Below are 27,587 nucleotides of genomic sequence, written 5' to 3'. Positions count from 1 at the left end.
CCGCCATTGCTAAGTGAACTACTTACCAAATTGCTTTTTCCATCCTGTCCTTATTATACAGCAATCTGTCATAAATGTTATTGCAAATGACTCTAATGCATGAAAGATAGTTTAATGGGGAGATGATATCAATAAATTACATTTCAATAATTTAAAATATATATTTATATTGAATCCAATATATATCCAATTTATGATTCTATTCTTATAGAATCATAACTCAATAGCTTGTAGGCCCCATTTATAAACTTACCTTGACCAACTTGACCATCTCTAATCTTAATGTAATTAACTTTCCTCTTCCAAATGTAATCAAAGTTTTTAACTTTGACAACAGGCCGGGTGTCAATGTTTGTCTCTCGAGTCTGTATACAGCAAATGATTGCGTCAATAAAAGCTGCATACCTACAACACAGTGAATGGTAGTGTTGCTTCTTTTGCTTTCAAACAGTTATATTGTCCCAACAATATAACTGTTAACAACGCTCCAAATGAAATGAGTGCAAATATAACACACAAATTCTTTATATACATTACACACAAATACTTTTTTCATCATTATGTTTATAATTTATTGGAACAGGCAATCTTATACAGGGAAAGGCTGTACATCTACTACAGTACAGTTTCAAAGTCAACCACTTCGACAACTCTGTAAATTCAAGCAAGTCTCATGATGTATTAATGTCTTACAATAAGTCCCTGCAACCTGCCCACAGGAACCTTCCCATGAACTACAACAACAACAAAACTAAAAGCCTTTCAAGATAAGATGGCAAATGTTCACGTGTAGCAGTCATGATTGTTGCCATGTCGTCGCCTCACGATAGCTGTGATGGAATTGTCGCCATACATGGAGAAAGTTAACCGCAGAAGGACATGGCTGGGGGGGCGACAAATCAGGGGAGGCGGAAGGGCTTTATGTGGGACGCTCCCTGGAGCGGGTGACAGTCTGCCACCACAGAGGAGGGAGGTCGCCGTCCTTGCGGGCTGGTGGGAGAGCCTCGGTCCTGGGACCACTGGCTGGGGTCTCAGCCTCGAGCTGGGCAACCTGTAACCAGAGGAGGAAAAAAAACACTAAAGCGTCACAGAATGGAACACTGAATACTGCACTATGAAAACAGAACTAACTCCACAATGTTTCTTTTACATCAAAGGTTTAAATAGTTTTTCAAATTTCTAACACTGATGTAATTTATCATCGTCAAAACATGCTTAGGCTACATATTGAGCTGCATTAAAACAGCGTTGTCAGACTAGTATCATTATGTATTCGTGATTGTGAAACTTTCCATAGAATGAAGCTTCAGGGGGGTAATCAGTGCTCAGCATCTTGATTGCTTTAGATTGCATTTTAACGAGAGGGCTTGACTATCATTTAAGGTCCCTGTTGTGAACTAATATGAATACAAACTGTCCCATTGCTGCCACAAAAAACATAGCCTGAAGAAACCCTCCAGGCTGAGCACATTGAATGCATCCATATAGTAACTTATCTGATGGCTTTTCTATTCGTTTATTTTGGTCATTAAAAGGAAAGTCACTTAAATCTCAACACTAAAAGTTTATTGACCAAGGAAGTAGCTCACCTGGTAAAGATCGCATACCACATAAATAAGGCTATAGTCCTTCCCCCACAGATGGCCCAAGACCCAAGGCTCTTTGCTTCAAGTCATGCCCTTTCTCTCTCCCACCTTTCCTGCTTCTCATTATTATCACTATCAAATAGTGTGTGTGTGTGTGTGTCTGTGTCTGTGTGATTGGGCAGGGTGTTGCCTGAAAAAGAGAATTTTTGCTCAGCAACCTCCCCTGGATAAATAAAGGTTATTTTTTTTTCTTTCAAAAATTCTATGTATATATACGGTTTATATCTAGAATCCAAATCAATTGTGTGCTCTTTTGGACTTATTGAGAGCTCCCTTATCCTGTTTGCTAAATCTTTTGTCACTGAGTTGTCGTGTGACTTTCTTTTCCAAGCTGCTGTTTATATCGTCACAATAATCCAGCAATACATGTGGCCCTGCCAGCCCACCTCTCTGTCCCAGCTCTGCTCTCTCAGCTTCTTCCACTGCTCCCTCTTGGCAAAGTAGTCTGGGTACACAGCCTTCTCCGAGGGGTGCCAGTGGTCCAGAGTCCAGTCTGGGACCTAAAAGGTGAAAGGCAGGGTGGGGAATGCAGGGACATGAAAAGTCACACCTCAGAGAGATACAAAGAGACACTAAACAGCATGTGTGAATGAGCGCCACAGAGTGAGATAAGGGTTTGCTTGCAAAAACGTGTTAGCTCAACTGCCAGTATTCACAGGTTTAATGCAGAGAATATTAGATCAAATATGATTTATCTAAAAAGGTCTAAGGCAGTGGTTCTCAACCCTTTAAGCACCTGGAATTGTAGGAGTTGAGGCATTACATTTAGTTTGACTTAGTTCCCACAGATACATATTGTGAAAATAGCAGATCTACAAGCTCACAACACCTTGAGGTGTCGTGAGCTTGTAGATCAGCTATTTTCAAAATGTTTGCCTCTTTCTTATATCATTTGACAATTTGGCCAATGTTTGACCAGTTTTTTATAGTATAGGTTGTATTACTTTTGATGCAGTAATGGTCTTTTTAGGTATTAAAAATGTCTTAAAAGTCCTTAAATTGTCACTTTACTATCACCTGGGGACCCCCCAAAATCATGTGGGGACGCCCCTGGGGGTCCTGACCCACAGGTTGAGAACCACTGGGGACATTCAACTTAGGAAAGGGCATTTTATGATATCCAACCGTGGCTCTGAAGCCAGAAGGCCTGTACTGTATGCACTGCATGGGCACACTATTTCAGGGATTCCTGATGTCCCAGCTTTAAATAAATAAATACAAATTATGTAGGGAAATCCCTTTCTAGACGAACATCCAGAAAGTCCACTGTTTATTACCTTGTAGCACTCGTATCTTTCATAGGAGGTCCCTCCAGGAGAATCAGGGAAGATGTAGGGCTGGGGGTGCTGGTTGGTCCAGAACTCTTCCTCCCCGGACTTCAGCATCATGGTAGCTTTCACCATGTCCTTCTCATTCCTGTTCTCGTCGAAGCGAGCCCGCATCGTGCAGGCATAGAAGCGGTACTTGTCCCTGGAACAGCAATGTGCGGCTGGACTTTATATACTTGAAAATACAACAATCTTAATGTATTTTACAAGTTAAGTATTTCCATGTTATTCTTGATTAATGTGTATACACATTTTAAACTTAAGTCAACATTGTCAAATAAAGGTTGACAGGTGTGCAATACAGCAATGACTTCATTTCTCATTTATCATGAGGATTCAGAGGTGGATTCCATTTGTCACAGTTTATGTCTGTAAAGCTTTGAGTTACAGGCAAACTACATCGTTTGTATCATGGCTGAGGTTGTTTAGTAATGTTATACACCAACACAATGACAGATGATGGATCTGACATATTCACCTTGTGTTACAGGTTGTAAACCCACATGGACTGAACTCAAAACACTAAAAATAAAATCAATCCCAATATCTATAGTGAATGGTAAATTCTACCATTTAATAAGAAATTACACTAGTGTGATGTGACCTTATGTCAGGCGTCAAAGTGGTTTGAGACAGTGTAAGTATTACACTGTCGCCACAACAGTAGCGATTGACATGCCTGTCAACTGCTGGTCGTTGCTCAAGTTAATTATATAATCTAACAACAACAACCCTATTTTATACTTCAAATGCAACGCGTTGTGATCTTGTAGCTCTGGTCCATAGCGTTAGAAGAACTCCTTCTAGCGCTATGGACCAGAGCTAGTGATCTTGTATAGATCTGCTATTATTTGTTGTTGTTTGTTTTTGAAAGATTTTGGGGTAGCAGAAGAAAAACTCTAATTGTGAACATTTAGAAATAATTTGAGAAATTCTGGGGTGTTTTATATTTGTTGATGATATGTATTTGTGTTATTTTTAGGCTATGTTGATGAATTGAATACATAGGACCACAATGGAAACAAATCCTTGTGTGTTCTCCTTTTAGCCCACATTTACCACGTGCTGTTTACAATTCTAAATAAAGGTATTCAATCAATGACGTGATTAGTGTGTAGGACAGGTTTACAGTTTAGAGGGGTCTTCACTCTTCAACGTTTTTCAGGCCAAGGACCCCTTAGCTAAGAGAGAGATGAAGCAGCCCCCCCCCCCCCCCCCCACTACATATTGTATAAAATTGTGTTGCAAATTAAACTTTACTTTTTCATAGATGGCTTCATAGACTTGTTTGATAACACTATCATCAGTGGTGGATTCATGTTAATGTGTATGTTCAGATATTTAACCACTTAAACCGTCAATATTTAGTGAACTTGAACTTGGCGGACCCCCTGTAGTAACTCTGAGGACCCCTAGCCTAGCCCTAGGGGTCCCGGGACACCCTGCTGTTGAAGACCCCTGGACTAGAGGAATGAGTGACCTGCTGTCTGCCATCAGCTTGCTAGCAGTTAGCTAGAGGCTAAAGTTAGCCTCTCCACTACAACAACAACACCACCTCATGTATTCACAACCCTCCGTCAACAAGGTTTAATAATCCCACCGAAGTGTCCTTTACCTGAATATGCACCATGACTCGAGGTGTCGCAGTGACTTCTTGTAGAGTCTCAGTACTTTCTGCTGGTGGGTCAGATACGCAGAGGCCATCTTTACCGTCCCCTAGCTGTCACCTTCTCAACCGAGGTGCATTCTGGGAGCTTGGATGTTTGGAGAAATTGCCATTTACACCTACAAGACGCGCAGAGAAGATATTACTTGCAATTTCCCTCTACAATGACAACAAGTGTAGTTTAAACAGATTGTAACATTATTTTTGGTTATGTGTACGATTTGTTTTTGAATCATGCGAGTTGATTAGAGAATTGGTTCTCAAAGTGGGGTCCGGGGACCCCTAGGGGTCCTTGACGGAGTTCCAGGGAGTCCCCGGCTAAAAGATAGATTAGGAACCAAATATATTTTGTAACTCTGAGTATGAAAAGTCTGAGTACAATATAAATTCCGTAGCCTAGTGCACAGCATGTCAAACAGGGGGTCCTTGAAATTAAAAAGGTTGAGAATCACTGCCGTAAAAATGTTCTCTTATGGGGGTCCCTGGCATATCTTTTCAAATGGGGGTCCCGCAGGCTAATAAGTGTCAATCTGGGGGTCTTTGACATGAAAAGGTTTGAGAACCACTGGAATAGACAGAGGAAGTTGTTTCTGCAGACAGTGCGCATATAATACGATAAATACGGCGTTGCATCAAATATGCGATTGGTGGTGAAAGCTGCTGCATGTTGTGTGGTTCTGTTTAGAAGAAGCTTTACTCAATCAAACAACATGGCTCAACACAAGTTCATTGGTAAGACATTTAACGATGCAATTGTAATAGCAAATTGTCTAGCAAGCAAGCAAACATAACATTATTGTGATAGAGTGATCAGGTCGGCTGCTGCTATCCTGCAACATGTACAATGTGCTTACTGCTTACTTGCTTAGTGAGTTAGCATGCTTGCTTGCTAACAGGCTCAAAACACTGAAGTTGCAAGTTACAGCAATACTGACACGGAAGTTACAGCAGTACAGTACAGCATTGGTTCTCAAAGTGGGGTCCGGGGACCCCCAGGGGTCCTTGAGGGAGTTCCAGGGGGTCCCCAGCTAAATGATAGATTAGGCACCAAATGGACCCTTATGGGTCTGTAACTCTGAGTGTACAAATGGAACTAAATGGACCCGTTGTGGTTCCATTTGTACACTCTCAGAGTTAAATTGACATAGATTTTACTATATCAATTGCGGTCCAAGTGATAGAAATGCCATTAAATGGGGGTCTGTAGCCTAATGCATGTCAAACTGGTGATCCTTGACATTAAAATGGTTGAGAATCACTGCTAGAGCCGTAAAAAATCTTCTCTTATGGGGGTCCCTGGCATATCTTTTGAAATGGGGGTCCGCAGGCTAATAAGTTTCAATTTGGGGGTCCTTGACATGAACAAGTTTGAGAACCAGTACAGTACAGTACAGTACAGTACAGTACAGTTGCTCACTCCAGTCCACTGTTGCAACCTACTCAAATACCAATAATGGCTCAGCCTCATTGCACATGAATAACTGTCAAGCTCAAGTTGGTGGTAATGATGATGTAGCCTTGGATCAAGACTATCATAAGATGTATTTTATCGAGTCTAACTTTTACTTTCGTATCTCTACAAATGTCAAAGTCGATAAAATACATCTATGATAGTCTTGATCCAAGTCTTGATCCAATGATAATGATGTACACTACAGTGCAGAGCTATAATGCTGCTGATCTCCCTCCACAGATATTGGTGTGAATCTAACTGATCCTATGTTCAGAGGGTGTTACAGAGGAAAGCAGAGACATGAGGGTAAGTTCATTTCAACTTTATGGTCCTTCTACCTTAAATATCTACATTATGTACAAACTGATGCTTTACTTGGGACCACAAGGCTTTATAAACATGAGTGTCAGCATGATATATATATATATATACATATTTTTGTCACACAAAAGCAGCAAGAATAACAGATCTACAAGCTCACAACGCATGGTTTTGCTTTGACATGCAAGGTTTCCACGTGACCTGACAGTGACAATATGATGAATATGTTTTACACCTGCACAAGGAGTATTTCTGCCTTCTGTAGTGCCATCTATCCATTTGTAATTTTTGTCTCCGCCAGGCCAAAGGCGTGGCCAAGATGTTTTGCACCCTGTCCGTCTGTCCGTGTGTGAGCCACTAATCTCTGGCACTGCCTTGCACACACACTTCCTGGATGCTAGAGCAGAACGTCTGGCCTAAAATTCTTCACATCGGCCTGCTATAGGCCAACAGGAGGCTGATTTTTGCTAAACAGATTTTGTCCAAACATCACACAAATCGGTACACATTATCTCTATAGTCATGTGATCAAGACGGATCTGTCCGATGTATCATGTTCCATCCTGATAGGCTAAGATTGGCATCTAAAGTTTGCAGGAGTGGTTAGCTTTGAACAAAATGCCTCAAATCATGAACGCAGCGATTCTACTCACCTCTGTAATGACTGAATTCTGAACATTGCTGGCCCACAATAACCTGGCCTGGCGGAGACCTGTGCTCCGAGGAGCTTTTTTTTTTATTATCATGCACCTTTTTTTTTGACTGTGGCTTCCTGTTTTTTTGTATTTGTTCTGTGTTCCTTTCCTATTCTCACTTCCCTATTCTAACTCTTCCTGTAACTGAGTGCAATGTTGAGAGATTGCACAAAAAGGATTTCACCCCTTCTTTTACACCTGTAATTGTGTGATGTGACAACTTGTTTCTCTCATAATATCCACAGACAAGACTTTGAATATGGTAAACTGTGGTCGAGTATGTTCTCATAGTTTTGAATAAACTAGTATGATGTTGCAACCATCTGGTCCTGAAGCCCTCTCAACTGTAAACTATGAATTGAAACAGTTGTGTTTTTCTCTAGATGATTTTGATCAAATAATTGAAAGGGCCGTCAGTGCTGGTGTCCAAAAGGTAAGCTGTGCATATACCATTGCATTCTATAAACATAAAATGAATCACATTACAGCTTATACTTTAACAGGGACTTAATGCTTGTACTACTGGATTGTACATAATGTCCTCTATATAGTTTATGATCACTGGAGGAAGCCTGGAGGACAGCAAGGCGGCCTTGAAGTTGGCAGAGACCAGAGGTAATACCAATGACCTGTTTGTCAGTGACCATGTTCAGTTAACTTCTAATAATCATAAGTTATCATTTTACCCACATGTGAAGAGTGTTATGTGTAGTTTGATTGAAAATGTGATGGTTGCTTGAATAGTAATACTATATAAGTGCCTAGGCTTACAGTTTAGTGAGTGCTTGCTGTACGTTCTGTATGTATGTTCGGTATGTTGGTAGGTTTGTCCCAGTATAAATCGAACTCCTAAGACTGACGATGTGGTTTCTGGGCTCTAGTCCAGTGGAGAATCTCTTCTGTAGTCTACACAATGAGCTACAATGTGAAGGATATCCTCCACGGCACTGTCAGTCCCTCACAGTCTTACTTGTATCATAAACAATAAACTCATGCTTGCTGTGCTTTTGTCTAACGTTGCTTACAGATGAGTTTTACTGTACAGTGGGTTGCCATCCTACGCGCTGCAATGAGTTTCTACTCGGACCGGAACAGCACTTAACCGCACTGAGAGAACTGGCAACAGCACACAAAGGAAAGGTGGTGGCCATAGGAGAATGTGGACTGGGTTAGTAGGGTACACACTAGAGCATTAGCCACATGATATGGTTTATAAACAAGCTACTGGTACAAGGGGAGTCAGTGGCATGAATCTTAAATTATAGATGGTTTGCTACTTTGTTCATATGATTGTCATATCAAATCAAATCAAATCAAACTTTATTTATATAGCACATTTACAAACAGGCAAGCTGAACCAGGCAAGCTGAACCAAAGTGCTGTACAGGCGATTCAAAAACATCAATGCAAAAACGACAGTGCAAGTTCACAAAACATTTCAGAACGACAAAGGAAGACACTTTAAATAACAACGTTAAAAAAGAAACACGATTAGGAAAGCTAAGAGCAAAAGATGCAATTAAATGCTATTAAAAGCAAGGGAAAAAAGATGGGTTTTTAGTTTTGCCTTAAAAACCCCGATCGATTGGGGGGATCGGATGTGGAGGGGCAGGCTATTCCAGAGTCGAGGGGCCGTGGCCGTGAAAGAGCGGTCACCCCTGGTCTTTTTGAATTTTTGGGTTGGAACCTCAAGCAACAATGTGTCAGCAGACCTTAAAGCCCTGGGTGGGACATAGCGTTTCACAAGTGCTGAGAGGTAGGATGGAGCCAGCCCATTTAATGATTTGTATATAAATAAAAACACCTTAAAATCAATTCTAAATTTTACGGGGAGCCAGTGTAGAGAGGCAAGGACAGGGGTAATGTGCTCGCGTCTTTTTGTACCTGTGAGGAGGCGGGCAGCAGCATTTTGTACGAGTTGAAGGCGTCTGAGTGATGTATGGTCTATGCCGGTATATAGAGAGTTGCAGTAGTCTAATCTAGATTAAATGAAGGCATGGATAGCCATCTCCAGTTGGTGGCAAGGGAGATAAGGCTTAAATGATTGAGACATATGATTGTCTTTGATTTTTAGTTTTTTTGTTAGAGCCTTACTATTATCTGTCATCAATTATACATACATACTACAGTACATCTCAAATAATTAATTACAGTGGAGTAACATTTTAATTTAATTATTGAATTAAGCATTAATCAGCATTATACATCAATGTAAATTTGCTTTCAATGTAAGATTATGTGTGGAAGACCACATCTAGATACTTAGTTCCATCTTATATCAAGACTTTGTCCCTTGACCAATACACATGGCTGTTCGCCCTCTGCTGGCTGAAAACCGAAAACACACTTTAACTGCCTGCCTCTCTCTTCTCACTGTTCTAGATTTTGACAGGTTGGAATTCTGTGATAAAGAAACCCAACTTAAGTGAGTTTATTGTCCCTTATTTCAGTTTTATTACATTGGCAGATGAAAAGAATATTGAGCTATAAAATGAAGAGCTGGAAAAAATGTTTTTAAAGTTTTTGTTCCTGGAGATGAAATTGGAAAACCAAGCAGCTGAATAGATCTCATTGCCTTAGGCTCTTTACCCCTCTGTCACAGGTACTTTGAGAAGCAGTTTGACCTGGCTGAAGAGACCAAACTACCCATGTTCCTTCACTGCAGAAACTCCCATCAGGAGTTCATTGGTATGTGTTGTGGACCGCATTAATGTGGAACAGAGAATTGAATTTGAATTAGAAAATTGTAATATGTAATTGTAATTATGTTCTTAGCAGAGCCTGACTTAGCCTGACTATATTGGTTTGGTGGGGGGCTGGTATATCGTGCATTATTTGCCTTTTTTGTATCTGTATCAGCAATTATGCAACTAAGTATTTAACATTTTCTTTCTGTTTTAAAAAATGGCAGATCTATAAGCTCATCTTGTAGATCGGCTATATATTTATCGGCTATGTATTAGTGAAACTGCGCTTTGATTCAAAGTAATTCATTTTCTCTTTACTTTGACAGACATTATGAAGAGAAACCGGAACAGATGTGTTGGAGGAGTGGTAAGAAGATTTTCAGGGAGAAAATGGAATTAGATATTATGTCGATACTTTCACAAACCCTATGTACTTCGTTGAGTCCCCCAGGGGTCTGTACTTGATGCCCTTCTTCTTTCCCCTCTACACCAAATCTCTTTGTCGAAAATAGCAGATCTACAAGATCACAACATGTCAAAAATGCGACACGTGAGCTTGTAGATCTGATATGGTTGCTATTTTCGCTGAATGTTCGCCTGTTATGACATTCCCAGATTATGGACACTAGGCTTTGTGCAATATTAGAACCATAAAAGATGTCAATGTATGTTCAATCTACCTTTAGGTTCACTCATTTGATGGGAGTGCAGAGGATGCTGCTGCTCTTATAGACCTGGACCTCTATATTGGCATAAATGGATGGTGAGAAGATATTGAGATGTAATAATACAGCACTAACAAATACTTAAGACTTCCTTTCAAAGCTATTTAACGTAGACCCAGAGTTGTTGTATTGCTTAAAAGGGGAACCACCTTTGCTGCCGTCTAAAGGTTAAAATCTAAATGGCTAGGTTGATCTTGGGGCACTGATATAAAACACTACTGTTTCAGATCTGCCAATGAGCAAGTATTGACTATTCTCAACTGGCATTCAGTATGATTACTTTGTCACACCCTAAGTCACCCATTAATAATTGTAATAGCTGATACTGTTTTGCTTATATCACAGTGATGGCTTGTAGATGGCATCAAATTTACAAACGTTTATTAGGGTTTATTAAGAACCCGGCCACTGTTACATCATGTAGTACCATGGTAGTTTAGGACCAAATCTCCTATGCCTCCTTAGTTGCTTTGATAATATCTTGATACATTTAAAATTCTAACTGGAGCAGACTCCACCAGCCTCCATTTATGAAAATGACATTAAACAAAACGGTACCAGTATTGATGCTACAATAAACAATACTATACCAAGAATACTATTTAATGTCCTGTTCTCTCTGATTGTATCAGCTCCTTGAAAACAGAGGCGAACATTGAAGCTATGAAGACCATCCCTACCGAGAGGCTAATGATTGAAACAGGTGCGTGTGCCAAACAAACTTCTCATGTAGCACGCAGCGGTACATTTTATGAGAGACAGGGAGTTGTGTTACCATTGTTCATTCACTGAACATTCCCAGTTCCAGAGATGGTCCAAAAAAATATGTTAATATGGTGAACTTATGTACTTACATTGTAAACATCAATTTTTTCTTGGTTTTCTAGATGCTCCATGGTGTGGGGTGAAGAATACTCATGCAGGTTCCAAACATGTGAAAACTTCATTTTCCACCAAGAAGAGATGGGAGGCAGGGCACTGTATTAAAGACAGGAATGAACCTTGTCATATAATGTAAGTACAAATGATAATGATTTTTGGAACTCCCACTTTTTTGCTCATGTAATGCGTCATTAAATGTGTAAATTAATTATTAGTTTGAAAACAAATGTCATGTAGAAATTGTAATTCATCTGCTCAGCCTAGGGCAGCAAGATGAAAAACACAGTTTAATTTCACCGCTGTGCCAAAAACTGTACTAAAGTAAAAGTATTGTTAATTTAGAATAATAATTACGTTTTAGTGAAAGTAGTCATCCAAATAATTACTTTAGTAAGAGTAAGAAAGTATCAGGTGAAAAGACTACTCAAATACTCAGTTACATCATAATATCTGATTATTATTTTATAATGAGAGCAAATGAACATGATTAAAATGTCCAAAATATACAATTATAAAAAATGCAGCCATGTGCAAATTCAAATAGGGCCTAAATATATCACTTTGTTTAAAATGATACACAATAATAAATTAAATATTTTAAAAAATATATAAATTAAGGCAAACGAAGAAGGCAGTGCGTAATCTATTGTTTTTGGTAGTCTGTCCAGTGCTTCTATGTGTGTAACCTCACATCACCTGCTAGCGTGGAGATATTCTACGTGCTATGACTGATTGGTGAAGCAGAGACAGAGCCAAAGCAAATACCCTTCAGCCTCTTTGGCTGAAGTCTCATTGAATAAAAAACAGATAAAAATAACAAACAAAATGTAGCCAAATGTAACAGATAAGATTGTTAACATATTTTCTTCACAAATATATTTGAGTAAAATGTATGTTTGTTGCATTAAAATACCTGTACAAGTATAATTTTTCAAAAAGTGACTTAAGTAAATGTAACTCGTTGCTACCAACCTCTGCCAGAGAGCATTTCAATTTACACCCAAGTACGCGATTAAACAAGCATAAACTGTAATTTACGTACATGTAATTTCACCATTGGATGTACAAACTTACTGATTATACACCTAGCCACATTTTATGACTGATAGTCCACATCTGCAGCATTGTGGGAAAGAATATCTTACTTTGGTTGTTTCAACCTATGAATTAATCAGGCAGCAGACATTCAGAGAACCACTTATAATAATGTTTTACCTGTCTTCCAGACAAGTTCTCGAGGTGATGGCAGCAGCCAGGAATGAGGATCTGACGGAGATGGCCAGCACAATCTACAACAACACTATCAAAGTCTTCTTTAGCTCAAACTGATGAACTGATTGAAAACTCCGTAAGACCAGCTGCCGTGGAGTCTGTCGTACACAGATTCATTATACTGTACCACTTGAACTGCTAAACTAAAAGAAGAGACCATTGAATGCTCATAAAAGGGATGGTTAGATTTAGTGCCATATTAATTATGTCAGCTCTCAAAGCGTCAGCTCTCAAAGCTCAACAAACAATGTTATTGGTATAGGGATTGGGTCTCACTTCTAACCTTGTTTTGAGAATTAATGTTTTTTTTCCAACTTGCTTGGTTTTTACTAATACGAATCCAACCTGAGAGGAGACACTTGACTGCAGTGCTTTTTGTCTGCATTAATGTTTTGTGCCTTCTAGCTTAACTTTGAAAGTTGAGTAGGGACTACAGAAAGTAGTAGTTGTGCAGGTAGTTAACACCTATTTTTTTTTATTCAAGGACATAAAAGTATATTATGTATCATATCAACTGTATCCCACTAAAAGACAAAGGAACATATGTAAATGCCAAATAAAATATGTTGTACAAACAGGGAGGAGACCTGCTGGACATGTTATCTGTTAATCTCTCACAGTCATAGTCATAATGTGGTAAGTCCATTTGCTCATACTTTGTGGGACGAATCAAATGTAAGACAAAACTGAAATCCATTATTTACCTCTGCCGACAAAGTTAGTCTGGGTATGATTTCACCCTATTCCATCTGTTTACAAAATAACTAGAGGGGATGGCAGCCTGTCCGGGTGATCAGTGGACTACCCTGAAGAGATGATTAACTTTTGGTTCGAAAAGGTTAAAGTCACATTCGAGGCAATCATTCAAGGTTAACATCTGTCTGTTAGCTAAGTAACTTGGATGGCTAGATTTTTATGGTGGGAATGATCAGCCCGGAAAAGATCATGATTTACTTTTGGGTCAAAAGGGTCAAAGGTCAAGGTCAGAATCGAATGATGGGTGGATTTTCATGAAACGTGGGAAAGAGCAGTGGTCTACCCTGAAGAAATTAACTTTTGGGTTGCAAAAGTCAAAATTACATGATCATATCAGGTGGAAATGGTATATCTTTACTATTGCAATATTGGTGGAGGATACGTGCTCCACTGAATGCAGTGTCAGAGTTTTTTTTCCCCTTCTTGATACAGATCAGTTTTCAAGAAAGATTTGATTTAGCTTTCTGTAGTTTATTGTCAACATTATACAATTAGATTAGATGTCCTTAATATCCAGAATGGAAAATCATTTTGCTCTGGTCAGTAGGGCCACAGACAATATAATAAATAAATACAACTCGGTTAAAAGACACCACAGTAATGACCAACGTGATTGAAAACAAGTCATTTTGGCAGTTTGCTTTTGAAGACGATTCAATATAAATTTATAAATAAAGCAAAAAAAATGCAAAACCGGGTGGGATTACAGCAATAAAAGTAAATACTTTGTTTACAGTGTATTGTCTATAGACCTATATTATATTATCATCACTTGGCCATGGCATGGTCCATAGTATGAACATCATTATGCGCACACACATTTATCCTACCACAGTTACACTAAAGTTGTTTATTTTGTAATAGTTTGAAAATCTTTGCCTATAATGACATGCCCAAAATGGGGAACCAGATGAAAGAGGTTAAGATTTCAACCGCAAAAGTACAGACATATATGAGGAGGTTCCAGAGGATACAGCAGGATAGGTGGGCACTTAGGGACATCTGGGCACCTCGATGTAAAATTGCCTATTTTGTCCAAAATGTAAATAAAATAAAATAATGTAAAGTATACATTATGTAAACTTGCACGGTATCAGACTTAATTTTATCCTTCAACTTCTTGTTTATGCCCCAAAATGACTGGACATACAGGTTTTGAAGCAATTGTAGAAATATTAGAGCTTAATTGTCGAATGTTCAATCATGTATACGTTACTTTAAAACATTTCCCAAATTCTTAGACATTTTATATATTTGAAAACTTGTGAAATGGGACATTCTGCATAATGAGAACTTTTGGTACTTTACGTACATTTTGATTACCAATTGAATTCCGAACTTTTACTTGTAAAACGAAGTACTTCTACATTGCAGTATTGATACTTTTACTTAAGTAAAAGTTAAATTTGAGCACTTTTTCCACCACCACTACTACTACGTCACGCGCACCTTCTGACGGCGGCCCACACACGTCACATCCCAAGAGGCTCACGGCTACTTCCGCGTTCCTCGCATAGCAACAGGAGGTTGAACAGAGTAGTGGACATAATACATTATGGCGCTCGGCGGGGCCTCCTCCTCCGTTAAGTAGTAACGTCTGTTCGGGGGGCAGATATAGAAACCCGAAATTACAAAGCGGAGAAGATCGGACGGTCGGTCGTTGTGTCATTCTACATGGGGACACCGGAGCCCTGAAGCCAGCCAGCGGCATGGCGTCTGCTCAGATCCGGATGGGCCAGCAGGCCTTGGTGGCGCTGGATGTGGCTCTGCGCGTCCCGTGCATCTTTATTATCGACGCCATTTTTAATTCTTACTATGACCCTGGATCGGGATCGTGGGCCGGGACGGCGGGGAACGTGTGTGTCCGTGTCCTGGGTAAGATGATGACCTGCCAAGAGACGAGGCTTCTTCTTGTCAACCGTAGCGTATACGCGACAAAAATGACAGCGACACGACTAGCAGCTCCGTGTGGCTAAACAACTCCGTAGTCGGACTAAATCGCCGCCGCGATAAACATGACGTCATTTTAGACAGAAGGAAAGTGTCGACGCGAATCGCGTCGCGGCGTCACTTTATTTCTTTTCAGGTGAAAGTACGGTCCGACGAGCGGCGACGCTTTGTCGAACGAAACGGGTCTGAAAGAATGAAGCTACCCGGCTTGTGTAGCTCTGCTCTGTCACCTGCTGTCACTGCATCGTCTGCTAACTTGTGCACCAGTGGGTCTCAAACTTTTACATTTCAAGGACCCCCCCCCTGAACTCTGACAGTATACAAATGGAACGGGTCCATTTGGTTCCATTTGGTTCCATTTGTATACTGTCAGAGTGGGTACTTAGGGTAAAGGTCAATTTAGAACCCCCTCAAGTAACACTCAGAGTCCCTGAACCTGCGATGACCCGTTAGGGTCCATTTGGTTCCATTTGTACACTGTCAGAGTTACAGACAGTTACAGGGTTAATTTAGAACCCCCTAACGGAACCCAGAGGGTCCCTGGAGCCCACTTTGAGAACCACTGTTGTACACTGACTGACTTGACTTCACCCAGACACCACAGGGTTACCTAACAGACATACAACCAACAAGAAAACAGCCTGTCTGACCTAGTAATAACATACCAATACCATTTAACATGTCACTGAGGCTTAGCTAACTGACATGAGCTATTCTGCCACTGCTGTGTTTCCAAACTTAGCCAAGCTAGGAAGGTGGACAGGTGTTGTTTACATCAGTGCTAGCTAAGTGTCTCTTAAATATAGACCTGCATGTTGTTTACATTGTAAATATTCTTAAGTATGAAGAAAGAATAACTAGATCGTATGCAATGGCTCCTGGGTTAATGTCCTTTTGTTGGTACCATCACAGCGTGTTCTGTAAACATGGTCATAAATGGGATCTGGACTGGAGCAGTTGATTTCGTTTTGGTCGTTCTGAGTAAACACGCCGTCAGCCTTTACAGAGGGCTAGTGACTGATAGAAGCCAATGGGGTTAGGTTACATAATGTGTGAGGTTCCAGTTTGAACAGTTACTGAACCTTTGGACAGCCCATGATTTATTTGACACACAGTTCTAGACATGGCAAGAGAAGCAGTCAAATCCAGAGCATGTACTGGTCTCAGGTTTTCATTAACTGTTCCGTGGTAAGACTAAATGTATTAGCCAAAATTCTGGAAAGGTTTAATTGAAGCAGTCCTCCTCTTGTTTTAGCTTATCTGCAGCACCAACTTTGTATCATGTGAATTGATTTATGGATAAAGTTATATTGCAAGGGTTGACACGTCTCAGAGGCACTTGCCCATTGGGCAAGTACAGGTCATGTTCTACTTACCCAAAGGTCATGCCCACTTGCCCGAAAAGTAAATTGTGATTGGTACATTTTGAATTACCCTTCATTTTAGCACTTATTTTTTACTTTACTTGTGGATTCTGGGGCTGCGCAATATGGACATACCTCAATGTTTATGCCAAATATCCCAATAGCTTTACAATATGACTATGGGTTCACTGAACACTTGTTATTTTATATTTTTAACAAGTGTAGCAACAGGGAAAACTCTTTCATTCTTAGAAAAAACCTGCATATTATGTCAACTGTGCTCTCTTATTTTAAATTCCACAGACATTTTGTGTTGTGTTTATAGTGAACAAAGACTGTTGCTTCCCCACTCAAACGCCGGTCGGGCAACCTGAAAACAAACTCCACCTGCCCGAACGTTTTACTTACTTGCCAAGGGCAGTCAGACAACCGTTTAGTGTCAACCCTTGTATTGTATTGTATGTATTTGTTGTGTGTAAAATTGATAATTACTAAGTTGCATACACCCTATGGCCCACAAACAGATCATTATTTTGTAACATGAGAGCATCTCATTTCATTGTGTATCATTCTGGTTAAGGCTGTGTGTATACTAGGCCAGGACACTAGTCTTTTTGTGCCCTCTGTCCACAGTGGCTGATGCATTATAAAAGTTTTATTGACAGCCACATTTCTAGATTTACCAGCATTTTGTCTGGTTGCTGTCTTGCCTGGCGGTGGCTTGGTCGGGTGCCAGTTAAACATATGCTGTTAATGCTCATCCTTCCTAACATGAATCTCTTTTCATCTCCCCCAGGCATCCTCATCTCCAGCGTGGTGCTGGTGCTCTCCCAGAAGGCCTTGTTTAAATTCTACACCCTCTTCTTTGCCGTCATGCTGGGCGCGGCGGCAGTCCTCCTCAACTACTATGCCACCTCCCACATCGACTTCTACAGCGCCTACTACAAAGCTGCACTGGGCTTCAGACTCGTGCCCCGCAACGGGCCGACGCTGTGGCTGGGCATGGCCGCGGTCCAGCTCCTCTTTGGCGTGGGGTACGTCTTCCTACTCAACCTCCATTCGGCGTTCGCCGCTCTGGTGGTGCTGGACATCATGATGCCCCTGTGGGGACTGATTATAGAGCTTCCCGTGGACGTCAGGCAGCTGGTGGCGGTGTTTTCCGGCCTGGCGCTGGCCCTCAATACGTTCGTCTGCCTGGCCATGAAGCTGAAGTGGTTCTACTACTCGTGCCGGTACGTTTACCTGCTGGTGCGGCACATGTACCGAATCTACGGGCTACAGCTGCTACTCGAGGACACCTGGAAGAGGATCCGTTTCCCAGACGTGCTGCGGGTGTTCTGGCTGACCCGGGTCACGGCCCAGGCGCTGATCCTGGTCTACGTGGTGCGAGCGGTGAGGAGAGAGAGCGGAGATGCTACGGGAGCCACGGCAGACAGTGGTTCTGACCCACAGGTAAAGCCAGGGAGCTACATGCTGTGGTGTCATTAGACAATATGCCGTTCACTCTTAAGAACTAGAGGGTACATGCCTTTGGGCACATAGTTTGGTCAAGCAATTTTTTCTCCAAGCGGTAACTTCCCAGACCACACTAGATTTCAGAGTGTTGTATAATAATGAGTATGCTCTTGGCAGGGAAAGGAAATGTATTTTTATGTTCTGTTCAGTCACAGGCAACAGAGGCAGGTGCATTGCAGAATTCACTAGATACCTTCAGTGTTGTACCAAATGGGCTGTACAAGATTAAAACACACAACAGCGGTTGTTGTTTTCAGTTCTTATGGCCACAGACTGTGGAACAGCCTCCAAGACCTGCCATTTGTAATCTTGCCTGTACCTTTGAGCAGTTATAATGATACCTTATTCTGCCGTTTTATGTCTTATTTTTTCTACCTCAGTTTTTCACTGGTCTTAAATAAAAATAATAATTTCAGCAATAACATTTCTGCATGCACTTTATTTTACTTGTATTTGAAGTGTAATGTTGGAAAAGGGCTGTACAGATTGATTTGATCGATTTATGTATTTTATCAGGTGACAATATTGTCTATTGTTTTGCTACAGGGCTACTTGCTGAGCTGGGACGTGTTCTGTGACCTTTCCAGTAACCTCATCATCTCAGGATGTGACTCCACCCTCACTGTGCTGGGGATGAGTGCAGTCATCTCCTCAGTAGCACATTACCTTGGTCTCAGCATCCTGGCCTTCATAGGTATGTGTGTGACTATGTGCATAGATTAAAGTTCTCAGTCGCCACGACTGATTTCAGTCTTTTGGATTCCATATAGTCAGCATGACTTCTATGGAAGCTTGTCACTCACCGAAAATAGGCAATCTACAAGCTTACAACGCGTCACAGATGCGTTGTAAGCTTGTAGATGGCCTATTTTTGGTTATTAGTTATTTTAAGATTAAAGAGTATTTGAAGTGGTCAAACTAGCGATAGAATACATGTTCAATCTTCCAGAAAACTCGAATGATCTCGGATATTTCGTAAAAACAAAGATTAAAGCCTCAATCTGCAATTTCTTCAACTGGCTGTATGGTTACCAAAACATAATTATTTGACATATTTAGCTTGTTTATGAAACGCAGCGCCAGTGTGTGGGGGATCCTTTCACGCTGTTTCACAAATCGCAGATTAGGACTTGGCCTAACACAATGTTGTGTGAGATTTTATTTTGCTTTAATCCATGCTACAGTATGTGTGACTGTCAGACTATATGCAGTGTCATCCCCATTACAATACACTACCCAAAGCATCCAGGCTTTAAAAGTAGTGTTTGTTTCTTTGTGCTGCATGAGACGAGCAGAGTGAGAGTGTTGTTTATATCTACATGTTTGGAGAGAGGGGTGTGGGTCTGTGTGTGCGGAATGAGTGTAGTCAACTTGTTTGTAGTCAACTATGTGATAGGAGTGAAACTACCGGTATTCATTATTTACCGAGGTGTTTTATCAACTAACAATTTATTGAATTACATTTATATCAATAGAATAATCATTTTGGTGACGTCGGTGACAACTTCACACTTTTCCCCCACGTTTTTGTTCCATATTATGAAATTAAAAGTTGTGATGAGGATTAACAACCATTTTGTCCATTTATTACCTTTTATATTTCTATAGTTGTATGGTCTACTCTAAATTATGAAAAACTATCTAAATAGATAGTCAGCAGATTAATCAATTGTAAAAATAATCACTATTTGCTGCCCTACTTTGTGCGACATTTGTAAGGTGTGTGGAGAGGAGAATGAGGGAAGTCCGTAAGCATAAACCTATGGGTTGGTTGTGGTCGTAATGGGGTAAATGTTAAGATTAGGCACGGGGAGGGAATGAATACAGTCAATGGAGGGTCCACGCCGCATTGTAATAAGTGATAAACAAGTATGATGTCGTCTGGTCTCTGGCAGGTTCAACAGAGGAGGAGGACAAGCGCCTGGGATTTGTGGCGCCGGTTCTGTTCTTCATTCTGGCTCTGCAGACGGGCCTCAGCAGCCTGGACCCCGAGGAGCGCCTGGTATGTTGTTGTCACGGTTATCCTGTGATCAGTATTGTCATGGTAAACATTTATCTTGGATCTTGACAGACTGGTTCATCAGCTGGGATACCCACCCACCACAACAACCGAGGTGTCAAGTGTATTTTCTCGTGTGGAAATTCACTGTGAATTGATTGTGCCTTTTTACTGACAAGTGACAACCACAAATTTGTGTTGTATTTAAGTTGTAATTGTATGTAATTTTTTACTGCCATAGGTCCGTCTGAGTAGGAACATGTGTCTTCTCCTCACGGCCATCTTGCACTTCATCCACGGCATGACGGATCCCGTCCTCATGTCCCTGAGTGCCTCTCACGTGTCCTCGTTCCGCCGGCATTTCCCGGTGCTGCTGGTGTCGCTGGCGCTGTTCATTCTGCCCGTGGCACTCAGCTACGCCCTCTGGCACCACTACGCCCTCAACACCTGGCTCTTCGCCGTCACCGCCTTCTGTGTGGAGCTCTGCCTGAAGGTAAGCATAGGGGTGCGTCAGCACATTTCGGTTGTCATTTAGCCCATTACGACAACATCCTAGAAGTTTTTCGAAAAACGTATGTCTCTATGTCGGTGGATCTCAAACGTTTTCATGTCAAGGACCCCCAACATTTTTGGTATTTGGCCGACCCCCATCTCAAAGTATGTTGTTCCAGGGACCTCCAGAAGCAAAGATTTGAGTTAGAAATGTTCACTTTAAAAAATAATACATATATTCAAAGATTTGCACAAATGTTCACGATTTTTCAAAAATAGCAGATCTACAAGCTCATTACTATAAGCGCACGACTATTATAATTTTTTTGAATAGCCAAAGAATAAAATTACACAGATGCTTTCCTGGTTTTAATGGGTTAACGCTGGCAGCTTGTACGAAAAAAAAATTCACCCACTCTTACACCTGTAAACTTGTGATTTGACAATGAAGTTGAAAGGTTGAACGAATACATTCCTTCCCTTAACGCACACCTTTCACTACGTAGTTCTTCCTGCTGAAATGAATGATACACCATTGTACCAATTCTTTGGTTTACTCTCAACATTTTAGAACCTGGACTAGATATACTCTATGTATACAAGCACTACTGAGTGGATGGGTTCTCCATTGCCCTGTACAATGTAATATGTAGCTAATGTTTACTCTCTCTTGCCGCCTCCCTTTTCCTAATAGGCAGCTGTGTTCATTGTGACCTAAGTTCCACATTGTCCATGTGCCATCTATAGCAAACTGTCTAGCTGTTTCTCTTGCTCCCTTCTTCATTTCCTCCCCCAGGGGATGGTGTTCATTATGGTCAGTTTACACATTGTCCTGTGCTATTTGTCCTGTGTAAATGTGTAAACTGTCTCTTGCTCTGCTGGGATAGTTTCTCCATTATATCTTACCCATTCCTGTCTTTACTCTTGGCCATTCGTGTTATTTTTACACCATGGCTCTGTAGGAGGCAAACTGTCTAGAAATATGTCTGAGTCTGACTGTCTGTGTGTGTTTTGCTGCCAGTAAGGTAAATAATTAATTTTAGATTGGAAGCCAATGGCGGTCAATCAGGCTGAAACTTTGGCCAAATATGGAGTCGTATATCATACAGTATATACATTATAGGTGGCTGCCGTCACAGACTGGTCCCATGAAGTGAGATCTACATCTTGTTTCATATTGTCTTAGACTTTTCACCCTGATTCACCGTCTTCTGTCTCCCCACTCCATTCCAGGTGGTGGTGTCCCTGACGGTGTACGGTTTGTTCATGGTCGACGGCTTCTACAACGTCCTATGGGAGAAGCTGGACGACTACGTCTACTACGTGCGCTCCACGGGCAACGTCATCGAGTTCCTGTTCGGCGTCATCATGTTCGGCAACGGCGCCTACACCATGATGTTCGAATCGGGCAGCAAGATCCGCGCCTGCATGATGTGCCTGCACGCCTACTTCAACATCTACCTGCAGGCCAAGAACGGTTGGAAGACCTTCATCAACCGACGCACGGCCGTCAAGAAGATCAACTCGCTGCCCGAGGTGCGCGGCGGGCAGCTGCGGGACATCGAGGACGTGTGCGCCATCTGCTACCAGGAGTTCTCGGCGTCGGCGCGCATCACGCCGTGCCACCACTACTTCCACGCCCTGTGCCTCAGGAAGTGGCTGTACATCCAGGACACATGCCCAATGTGCCACCAGAAGGTCTACATCGAGGAGGAGAGCCGGGACCGCGGCGCCTTCTCCAACAACAACGGGGGCTACGCCGAGCCGCAGGACCCGGACGACGACGCGCCCGACGACGCCGTGCCTCCCGGAGCGGACGGGGAGGACGAGCGGAGAGGGCAGAGGGCCGCGGAGGCCATGGACCAGGAGGGAGGGGAAGAGGCCGCCGCGGTGGCCGCCGGCGGGCTGTCGGAGGCAGACAACGAGCTGCTGGAGGACAATGACAGTATAGAGTACGACGAGGATGAGTGGGGGACTCAAAATGGAGGCACGCCCATAGAGGAGGACTATATAAATGATGACACAGACTCCACTGGGGACTGACCGTAAAAAAAGAGCTATAGAGAGAATTATAAATATATCTTTATTATATTTAAGTTTAAAAATATGAGGAAAAAAAACACCAACTACAGCATCTTTCATTTGTTCTTGAATAATGTCAGGGATGTCACTCATGTTCTCTCTTTTTAGAGTTTTTCTTTGATTTTAGGGTTTTGCTCTTTAAGGGCTTGTGGAAGGTGTAACTGCTGCTCTGATTCCGTGCATGCAAGCGTGTGTGTGTATATTTGTGTGTGAGGCGTGCAAGTACTAGGGCTACACTGTATTGAGAAAAGTTTTTATTTTTTACAGCGTGGCTGTGTAGGAGGCCAAGCTGTCTATGAGAAGGGTCGACTCGGTCTGTGTGTATGTCTGTCTGTGTATCCGGAGCTAATCTCGCAAACCACTGACTGGACCGATCAGCGCCAAATCTATTGTGCACACTCACTGCCAGTAGGCCAATGAAGTACCTTTTTTCGTCACATTCTGTTTTTTTTTTTGGAAATGTTAAAATCTATATTGGAAGTCAATGGGGCTCGGATCGGGGCTGATATCCTGCCCAAATTTGGAGTCGTACGTCATAGATGCGTAGATGACTTGACGTCACAGGCTGGCCACATGAAGTCCCAGATTCACATGATACCACGCCGTTGGCCGTTCCCATGTGGACCTCGAGATCCACGTGATTCCATTATTTATTCTGATTTCGAAGAATGCTAAGTTGATGAAGCTCAATCTGAAAAAAGGACTGGAGCCTTTGGAGATTTGGAAAGTGGCATAATCAGTATTTCAATTTTCATATTTTGTTTCATTTAGGCACTAGCCCTAGCATCTGCACGTGTGTGTGTGTGTGTGAATGACTGTGGACCCCTGCTGACTAGATAATGTACGGTATGGTCTTAAAGCTGCAGTTCAATGTTATGTTGATTTGTAGGGGAGGCTCTGGTGTGCTCGCTGCATCCCTAAGAGAGACGGAAGCCTGATTTGTACGTCGCCGTACGACGGCGCCACGGACCGAAAATAGCTGGTCTGTAAGCTCACAGTGCGCCTCGATCTGCGACACACTGTGAGCTAATAGATCTGCTACTTTTGGGCAGAGCGATAGAAAACAAACAACAGATGGAAAGAATTAAAATGCAAGGAGGTACATGGGAGTGTGGTTTGAGAGCTTGGCACGAGTGAGAGAGAGAGAGGTGTGTGTGATTAAAAGTGAATTGCTACTGTAATCACCAATATACCTCTATCATTACTTTAACTACTGGTCCCTTGTGTGACCTGGCTTACACTTGTGTACGTTATTGTACATATAATAATAAAACAAACGCATCAATGCTCTTTCCCTTATGCCTGATTTGCACTTAGTTGTGTGCCACTGTGGTGTACAAAAATAGCTGATCTACAAGCTCGCAATGTGTTGCAGCGCGAGGTGTTCTGACCTTGTAGATCTGCAATTTTACGTGCGAGACACCAGTGCACAACCAAGTATAACTCAGACTTTAGACTAAGAAAAGGTTGTATTTAAAGGAGTGTTCTTCAGATACTGATATTCTTCTCATTATCTTCACATCAGTGTTTCAGTGGTCGACTCTTTTTAAGTTATTTTTCAGGATTCAAGATTTGGCAGATGTGAAGACTTGCATGATGATTTGATTTGAATTTTGTGGAATCCAAAATGGTATATTTCAGTAAAACAGTCCTCATTGGAAGGTGATTATTTCAAAAAATATAGTATGATCCAAGATCACACCATCAGCCAAGGTCTTATGTTATCTAATGTCATTTTTTAACAAAGTTTCATCGTTTGATTTCTTTTTGTGGATCAATCGGCATGTCTGAGTTGGTGTCCCTTGCTTCAAATGGTGTGATCTCATAGGGGAACAAAATCACTGAGCTGCTCTGGAAAATCGGCCCATATCTTTGATCAGGGTTCCTACTACCCATAGTTACAGTATCTGGAAAGCTAATTTGAATGTAAAGATAAATATTAAAACGAGTAAAAGGATAAAGTGTTTAGTCAATAAAATGTACAGTTACCTGCCTTTTTTATTCAGAATCGGATGTAAAACCATTGTGATATTTTGTGGAAAATAGTCATCAAAGTTGAGAAATTTGACATAATCAATAGCCTTATTGCTCCACAACCAAAATTATCCACTTTGAGCACTGTCTTCTAAATTAATATGAAAGATGGAAATGAACAGTACTGTGTATGACAACACTGTTCTCTGATCATTGCATTTCAGCTGTTTATAAGGCAGCTCAGACGATATTGTCCCCCTTCTGTCTGCAGGTCTTGGATTTCACTGATGCATCCATAACTTTTCAAACGCAACCCGTTGAATGTTTAAAGTTATTTTGTCCATAGCGTTGACTTTAAGCCCAGGTATCTCAAGGGTTTGACCACAATGTTGTGTTCATTTTTGTTAGTTGTCACTGATTTGAGGAGTTAAGCTGCAAAGAATCACTCTTATTCTGAAAGTGAATTGCATCTAATTTGTATTGAAAAGCTGTGCTTTTTCGGGGCGGTTGTTTCAGTGATGAAGGATCTTGATTATTGGGGTTGGGTAGTTCGAAAAGCTTTTTAAAAGGTAAAAGCTGTTTAATTTTGCCTTTTGTTTTAAAAAGAGATTATGTAAATAAAATAATCTTTGATATTGTTTTGGTCCCTGTTGCAAAATACATCATCACACACCCGGAGGCCAAACGAATGCACACCATACATTTTAGAAAGCTTATCTATTTCAAAGACTTATTCACATTACACACTTATTATATTCACATACATAGCCACAAGTTAATTTAAATTATAATCATATTTCCATCATTCAAATCATGACCATCAGTTACTGAAAGGCTGTTTATTATACCTTACACCAACAGATGGTGCCATTTCATCAACATGAGCCATAGCTAAGAGCTTTAAAAAAGGGCTTATTCTTTGTACACCCCCCCCAAAAAAAAGACATGATGATTTCATACGAAAGGATAATAATATAGTGACATGATAATGCACTTTGGGTAATGTGTAGCCTAATAGGCTCAGCTGTGTTGCAGTGGTTTAAAGTAACTAAGTACATTTACTCAAGTACTGTACTTAAGTAAAAAAAAAATATATATATATACTCTGCATAATGAGTACTTTCTACTTTTGGTATTTTAAAGTGCATTTTGATACCAATACTTTTGTACTGTTACTCAAGTAAATTTTGAATTCCAGACTTTTACTTGTAACGGAGTATTTCTACATTGCAGTATTTCTACTTTTACTTAAGTAAAAAAAAAAGTACTTTTTCCCACCACTATTGTTCATGAGGCTCTGGGGGAGGAGCAGCAGCAGTAGGAGCAGTAGCAGTACTCCTGCAGGTCATCCTCCACTAGAGTCAACCCACTGTACAAGCAGAATGAGAGGTCAGCAGTGAAGAGTGACCGTGTGGAGGCGCCCGGTAATACTTTATTATGGTGTTTTGATAGATTTTAATAAGCGGTGCAAAAATAATGCATAGTATATAAGGATGCTTGGGGCAACTCGGACGAGACAAATAAAGATAATTTAGCTCGGCGTGTCGCATCATGTGCATGGCTGTCAACACACGCCAAGTGTTGTGGATACTTAGCATGTAGCTAACTGTACAAAAGGCGATAGTTTTAAACCTTCTCTTCTGACTTGTGCTTCTTGTCAAACCCCATAGAATCATCAGCCCAGTTCTGTCAGAAGAGAAGACGCTGACATACAGTAGCAGAGAACCATGGACAACTAGACGATGGACATTTTGCATGGAAGCGACTGGAAGTCGTTTAGGGAAAATGTCCTGGTAGGAATCCTACCGTAGGATACCAGACCCAACGAGACTGGAGTGACTTTTAACGGGCTGACTGTCAGACTGTGCAGCCGGTGGGACGGCGACAAGCTTTTTGGACTCAAAACAAGCACCAAAAAAACTAGAACTAGTCACATTATTTACCGACTTTTAACAAAAGAAAGTATATATATTTTTAAAGACATTTTGCCAGCCAAGCAAAACCCCCCACGATGATAAAGCTTTGTTTACAAAGAGCCTTCTTCCTCCGACCCGCCGCTGTCAAACAGTTGTTGTCGGCGGCGGCGGCGGCTCGATCCCCGCCGGTGACGGTGTCGCGTGTCCCGGGCTGTTGGTACGGGACACACGGCAGGAAGGAGCCCAAGGAGACGCTCAACTCCCCCAAGAGCGCCAAGGAGTTCATCTACCAGCTGAAGCCCAACGAGAGGAGCTGTCTGCTCAAGGAGCTGCAGAGCTTCGAGTCCGTGGCTATTGCACAAGGTGAGGAAAACATTAACCCACCATATGCAGGTGAAAGGTCTACTACATTGTGTTGTACATGATGGCTTTACTGTTCATTTAACCATCTGTAACCCTGAGTGTATACAAATGGACCAAATGGACCCCAAGGGTCCATTTGGTTCCATTTGTATACACGCAGGGGTTACAGATGGTTTCAATTAACAACAGGATTTTACTGAATTTGTGTGTTCTAGGTTCAAGGTTGTGCTTTATTGTTACATCTTGTGTACTACAGGTACATAAGAGTAAAACTTTTGTTTGGCTTCCTTCAGACAATGCAGCAGCATAGGTAATAATAATTACAATAATAATAATAATACAAAAAACCTTAAAAAGATTGAAAAAGAAAGAGCGAGAGAGTGCAAAAAGAGGGAAAAAAGAGAACATCATCATGTACATGTGCATATAATCTTGGCATATTATGTACACCAACTGCATTTTTTTTCCAATTCTGTGGCTGACTGTGCCCAAGTATGTGCA

General features: G+C 41.3%; 5 protein-coding genes across 6 annotated transcripts in view; 3 read left to right on the top strand and 2 right to left on the bottom strand.

The window, feature by feature from the left end:
• The window catches only part of carmil1 (capping protein regulator and myosin 1 linker 1), a 361,807-nt gene that overhangs the window by 135,577 nt on the left and 198,643 nt on the right, over positions 1–27,587 (bottom strand). The gene's annotated exons all lie outside the window — the stretch shown is intronic.
• On the bottom strand, positions 508–4,749 carry LOC308095964 (NADH dehydrogenase [ubiquinone] 1 beta subcomplex subunit 9-like). The gene is made up of 4 exons (XM_080443154.1): positions 4,590–4,749; positions 2,924–3,116; positions 2,033–2,146; positions 508–1,051 (listed from the first exon to the last, which is right to left on the bottom strand). Exons 1-4 carry the CDS (start codon positions 4,676–4,678, stop codon positions 920–922), a joined length of 528 nt encoding a protein of 175 aa, XP_080299280.1. The 5' UTR covers positions 4,679–4,749; the 3' UTR covers positions 508–919.
• tatdn1 (TatD DNase domain containing 1) lies at positions 5,279–13,254 on the top strand (the record flags this gene model as incomplete). The annotated part of the gene is made up of 12 exons (XM_080442102.1): positions 5,279–5,372; positions 6,334–6,399; positions 7,493–7,542; positions 7,661–7,724; positions 8,137–8,277; positions 9,492–9,534; positions 9,712–9,797; positions 10,123–10,163; positions 10,483–10,559; positions 11,154–11,224; positions 11,409–11,535; positions 12,630–13,254. 12 exons carry the CDS (start codon positions 5,279–5,281, stop codon positions 12,730–12,732), a joined length of 963 nt encoding a protein of 320 aa, XP_080298228.1. The 3' UTR covers positions 12,733–13,254.
• On the top strand, positions 14,948–25,445 carry rnf139 (ring finger protein 139). Its single transcript, XM_080442868.1, has 6 exons — positions 14,948–15,306; positions 17,542–18,197; positions 18,807–18,954; positions 20,156–20,262; positions 20,501–20,752; positions 21,985–25,445. The coding sequence occupies exons 1-6, from the start codon at positions 15,141–15,143 to the stop codon at positions 22,792–22,794; spliced, it is 2,139 nt and encodes a 712-aa protein (XP_080298994.1). The 5' UTR covers positions 14,948–15,140; the 3' UTR covers positions 22,795–25,445.
• Positions 26,135–27,587, top strand: part of tmem65 (transmembrane protein 65) — a 36,044-nt gene continuing 34,591 nt past the window's right edge. The window contains exons 1-2 of one of the 2 annotated variants that reach the window (XM_080443406.1): positions 26,135–26,231; positions 26,478–27,086. In XM_080443406.1, the coding sequence (XP_080299532.1) occupies positions 26,819–27,086 (268 nt within the window). In that variant the 5' untranslated portion in view covers positions 26,135–26,231; positions 26,478–26,818. Of the gene's footprint in view, positions 27,087–27,587 lie in introns of both variants that reach the window. The other variant, XM_080443405.1, reaches the window with a different exon arrangement.

This window comes from Gymnoscopelus braueri, assembly GCF_963280865.1.
Source record: "Gymnoscopelus braueri genome assembly, chromosome: 11".
Lineage (NCBI taxonomy): Eukaryota > Metazoa > Chordata > Actinopteri > Myctophiformes > Myctophidae > Gymnoscopelus > Gymnoscopelus braueri.
This window is presented reverse-complemented; position numbering and strand designations above follow the sequence as displayed.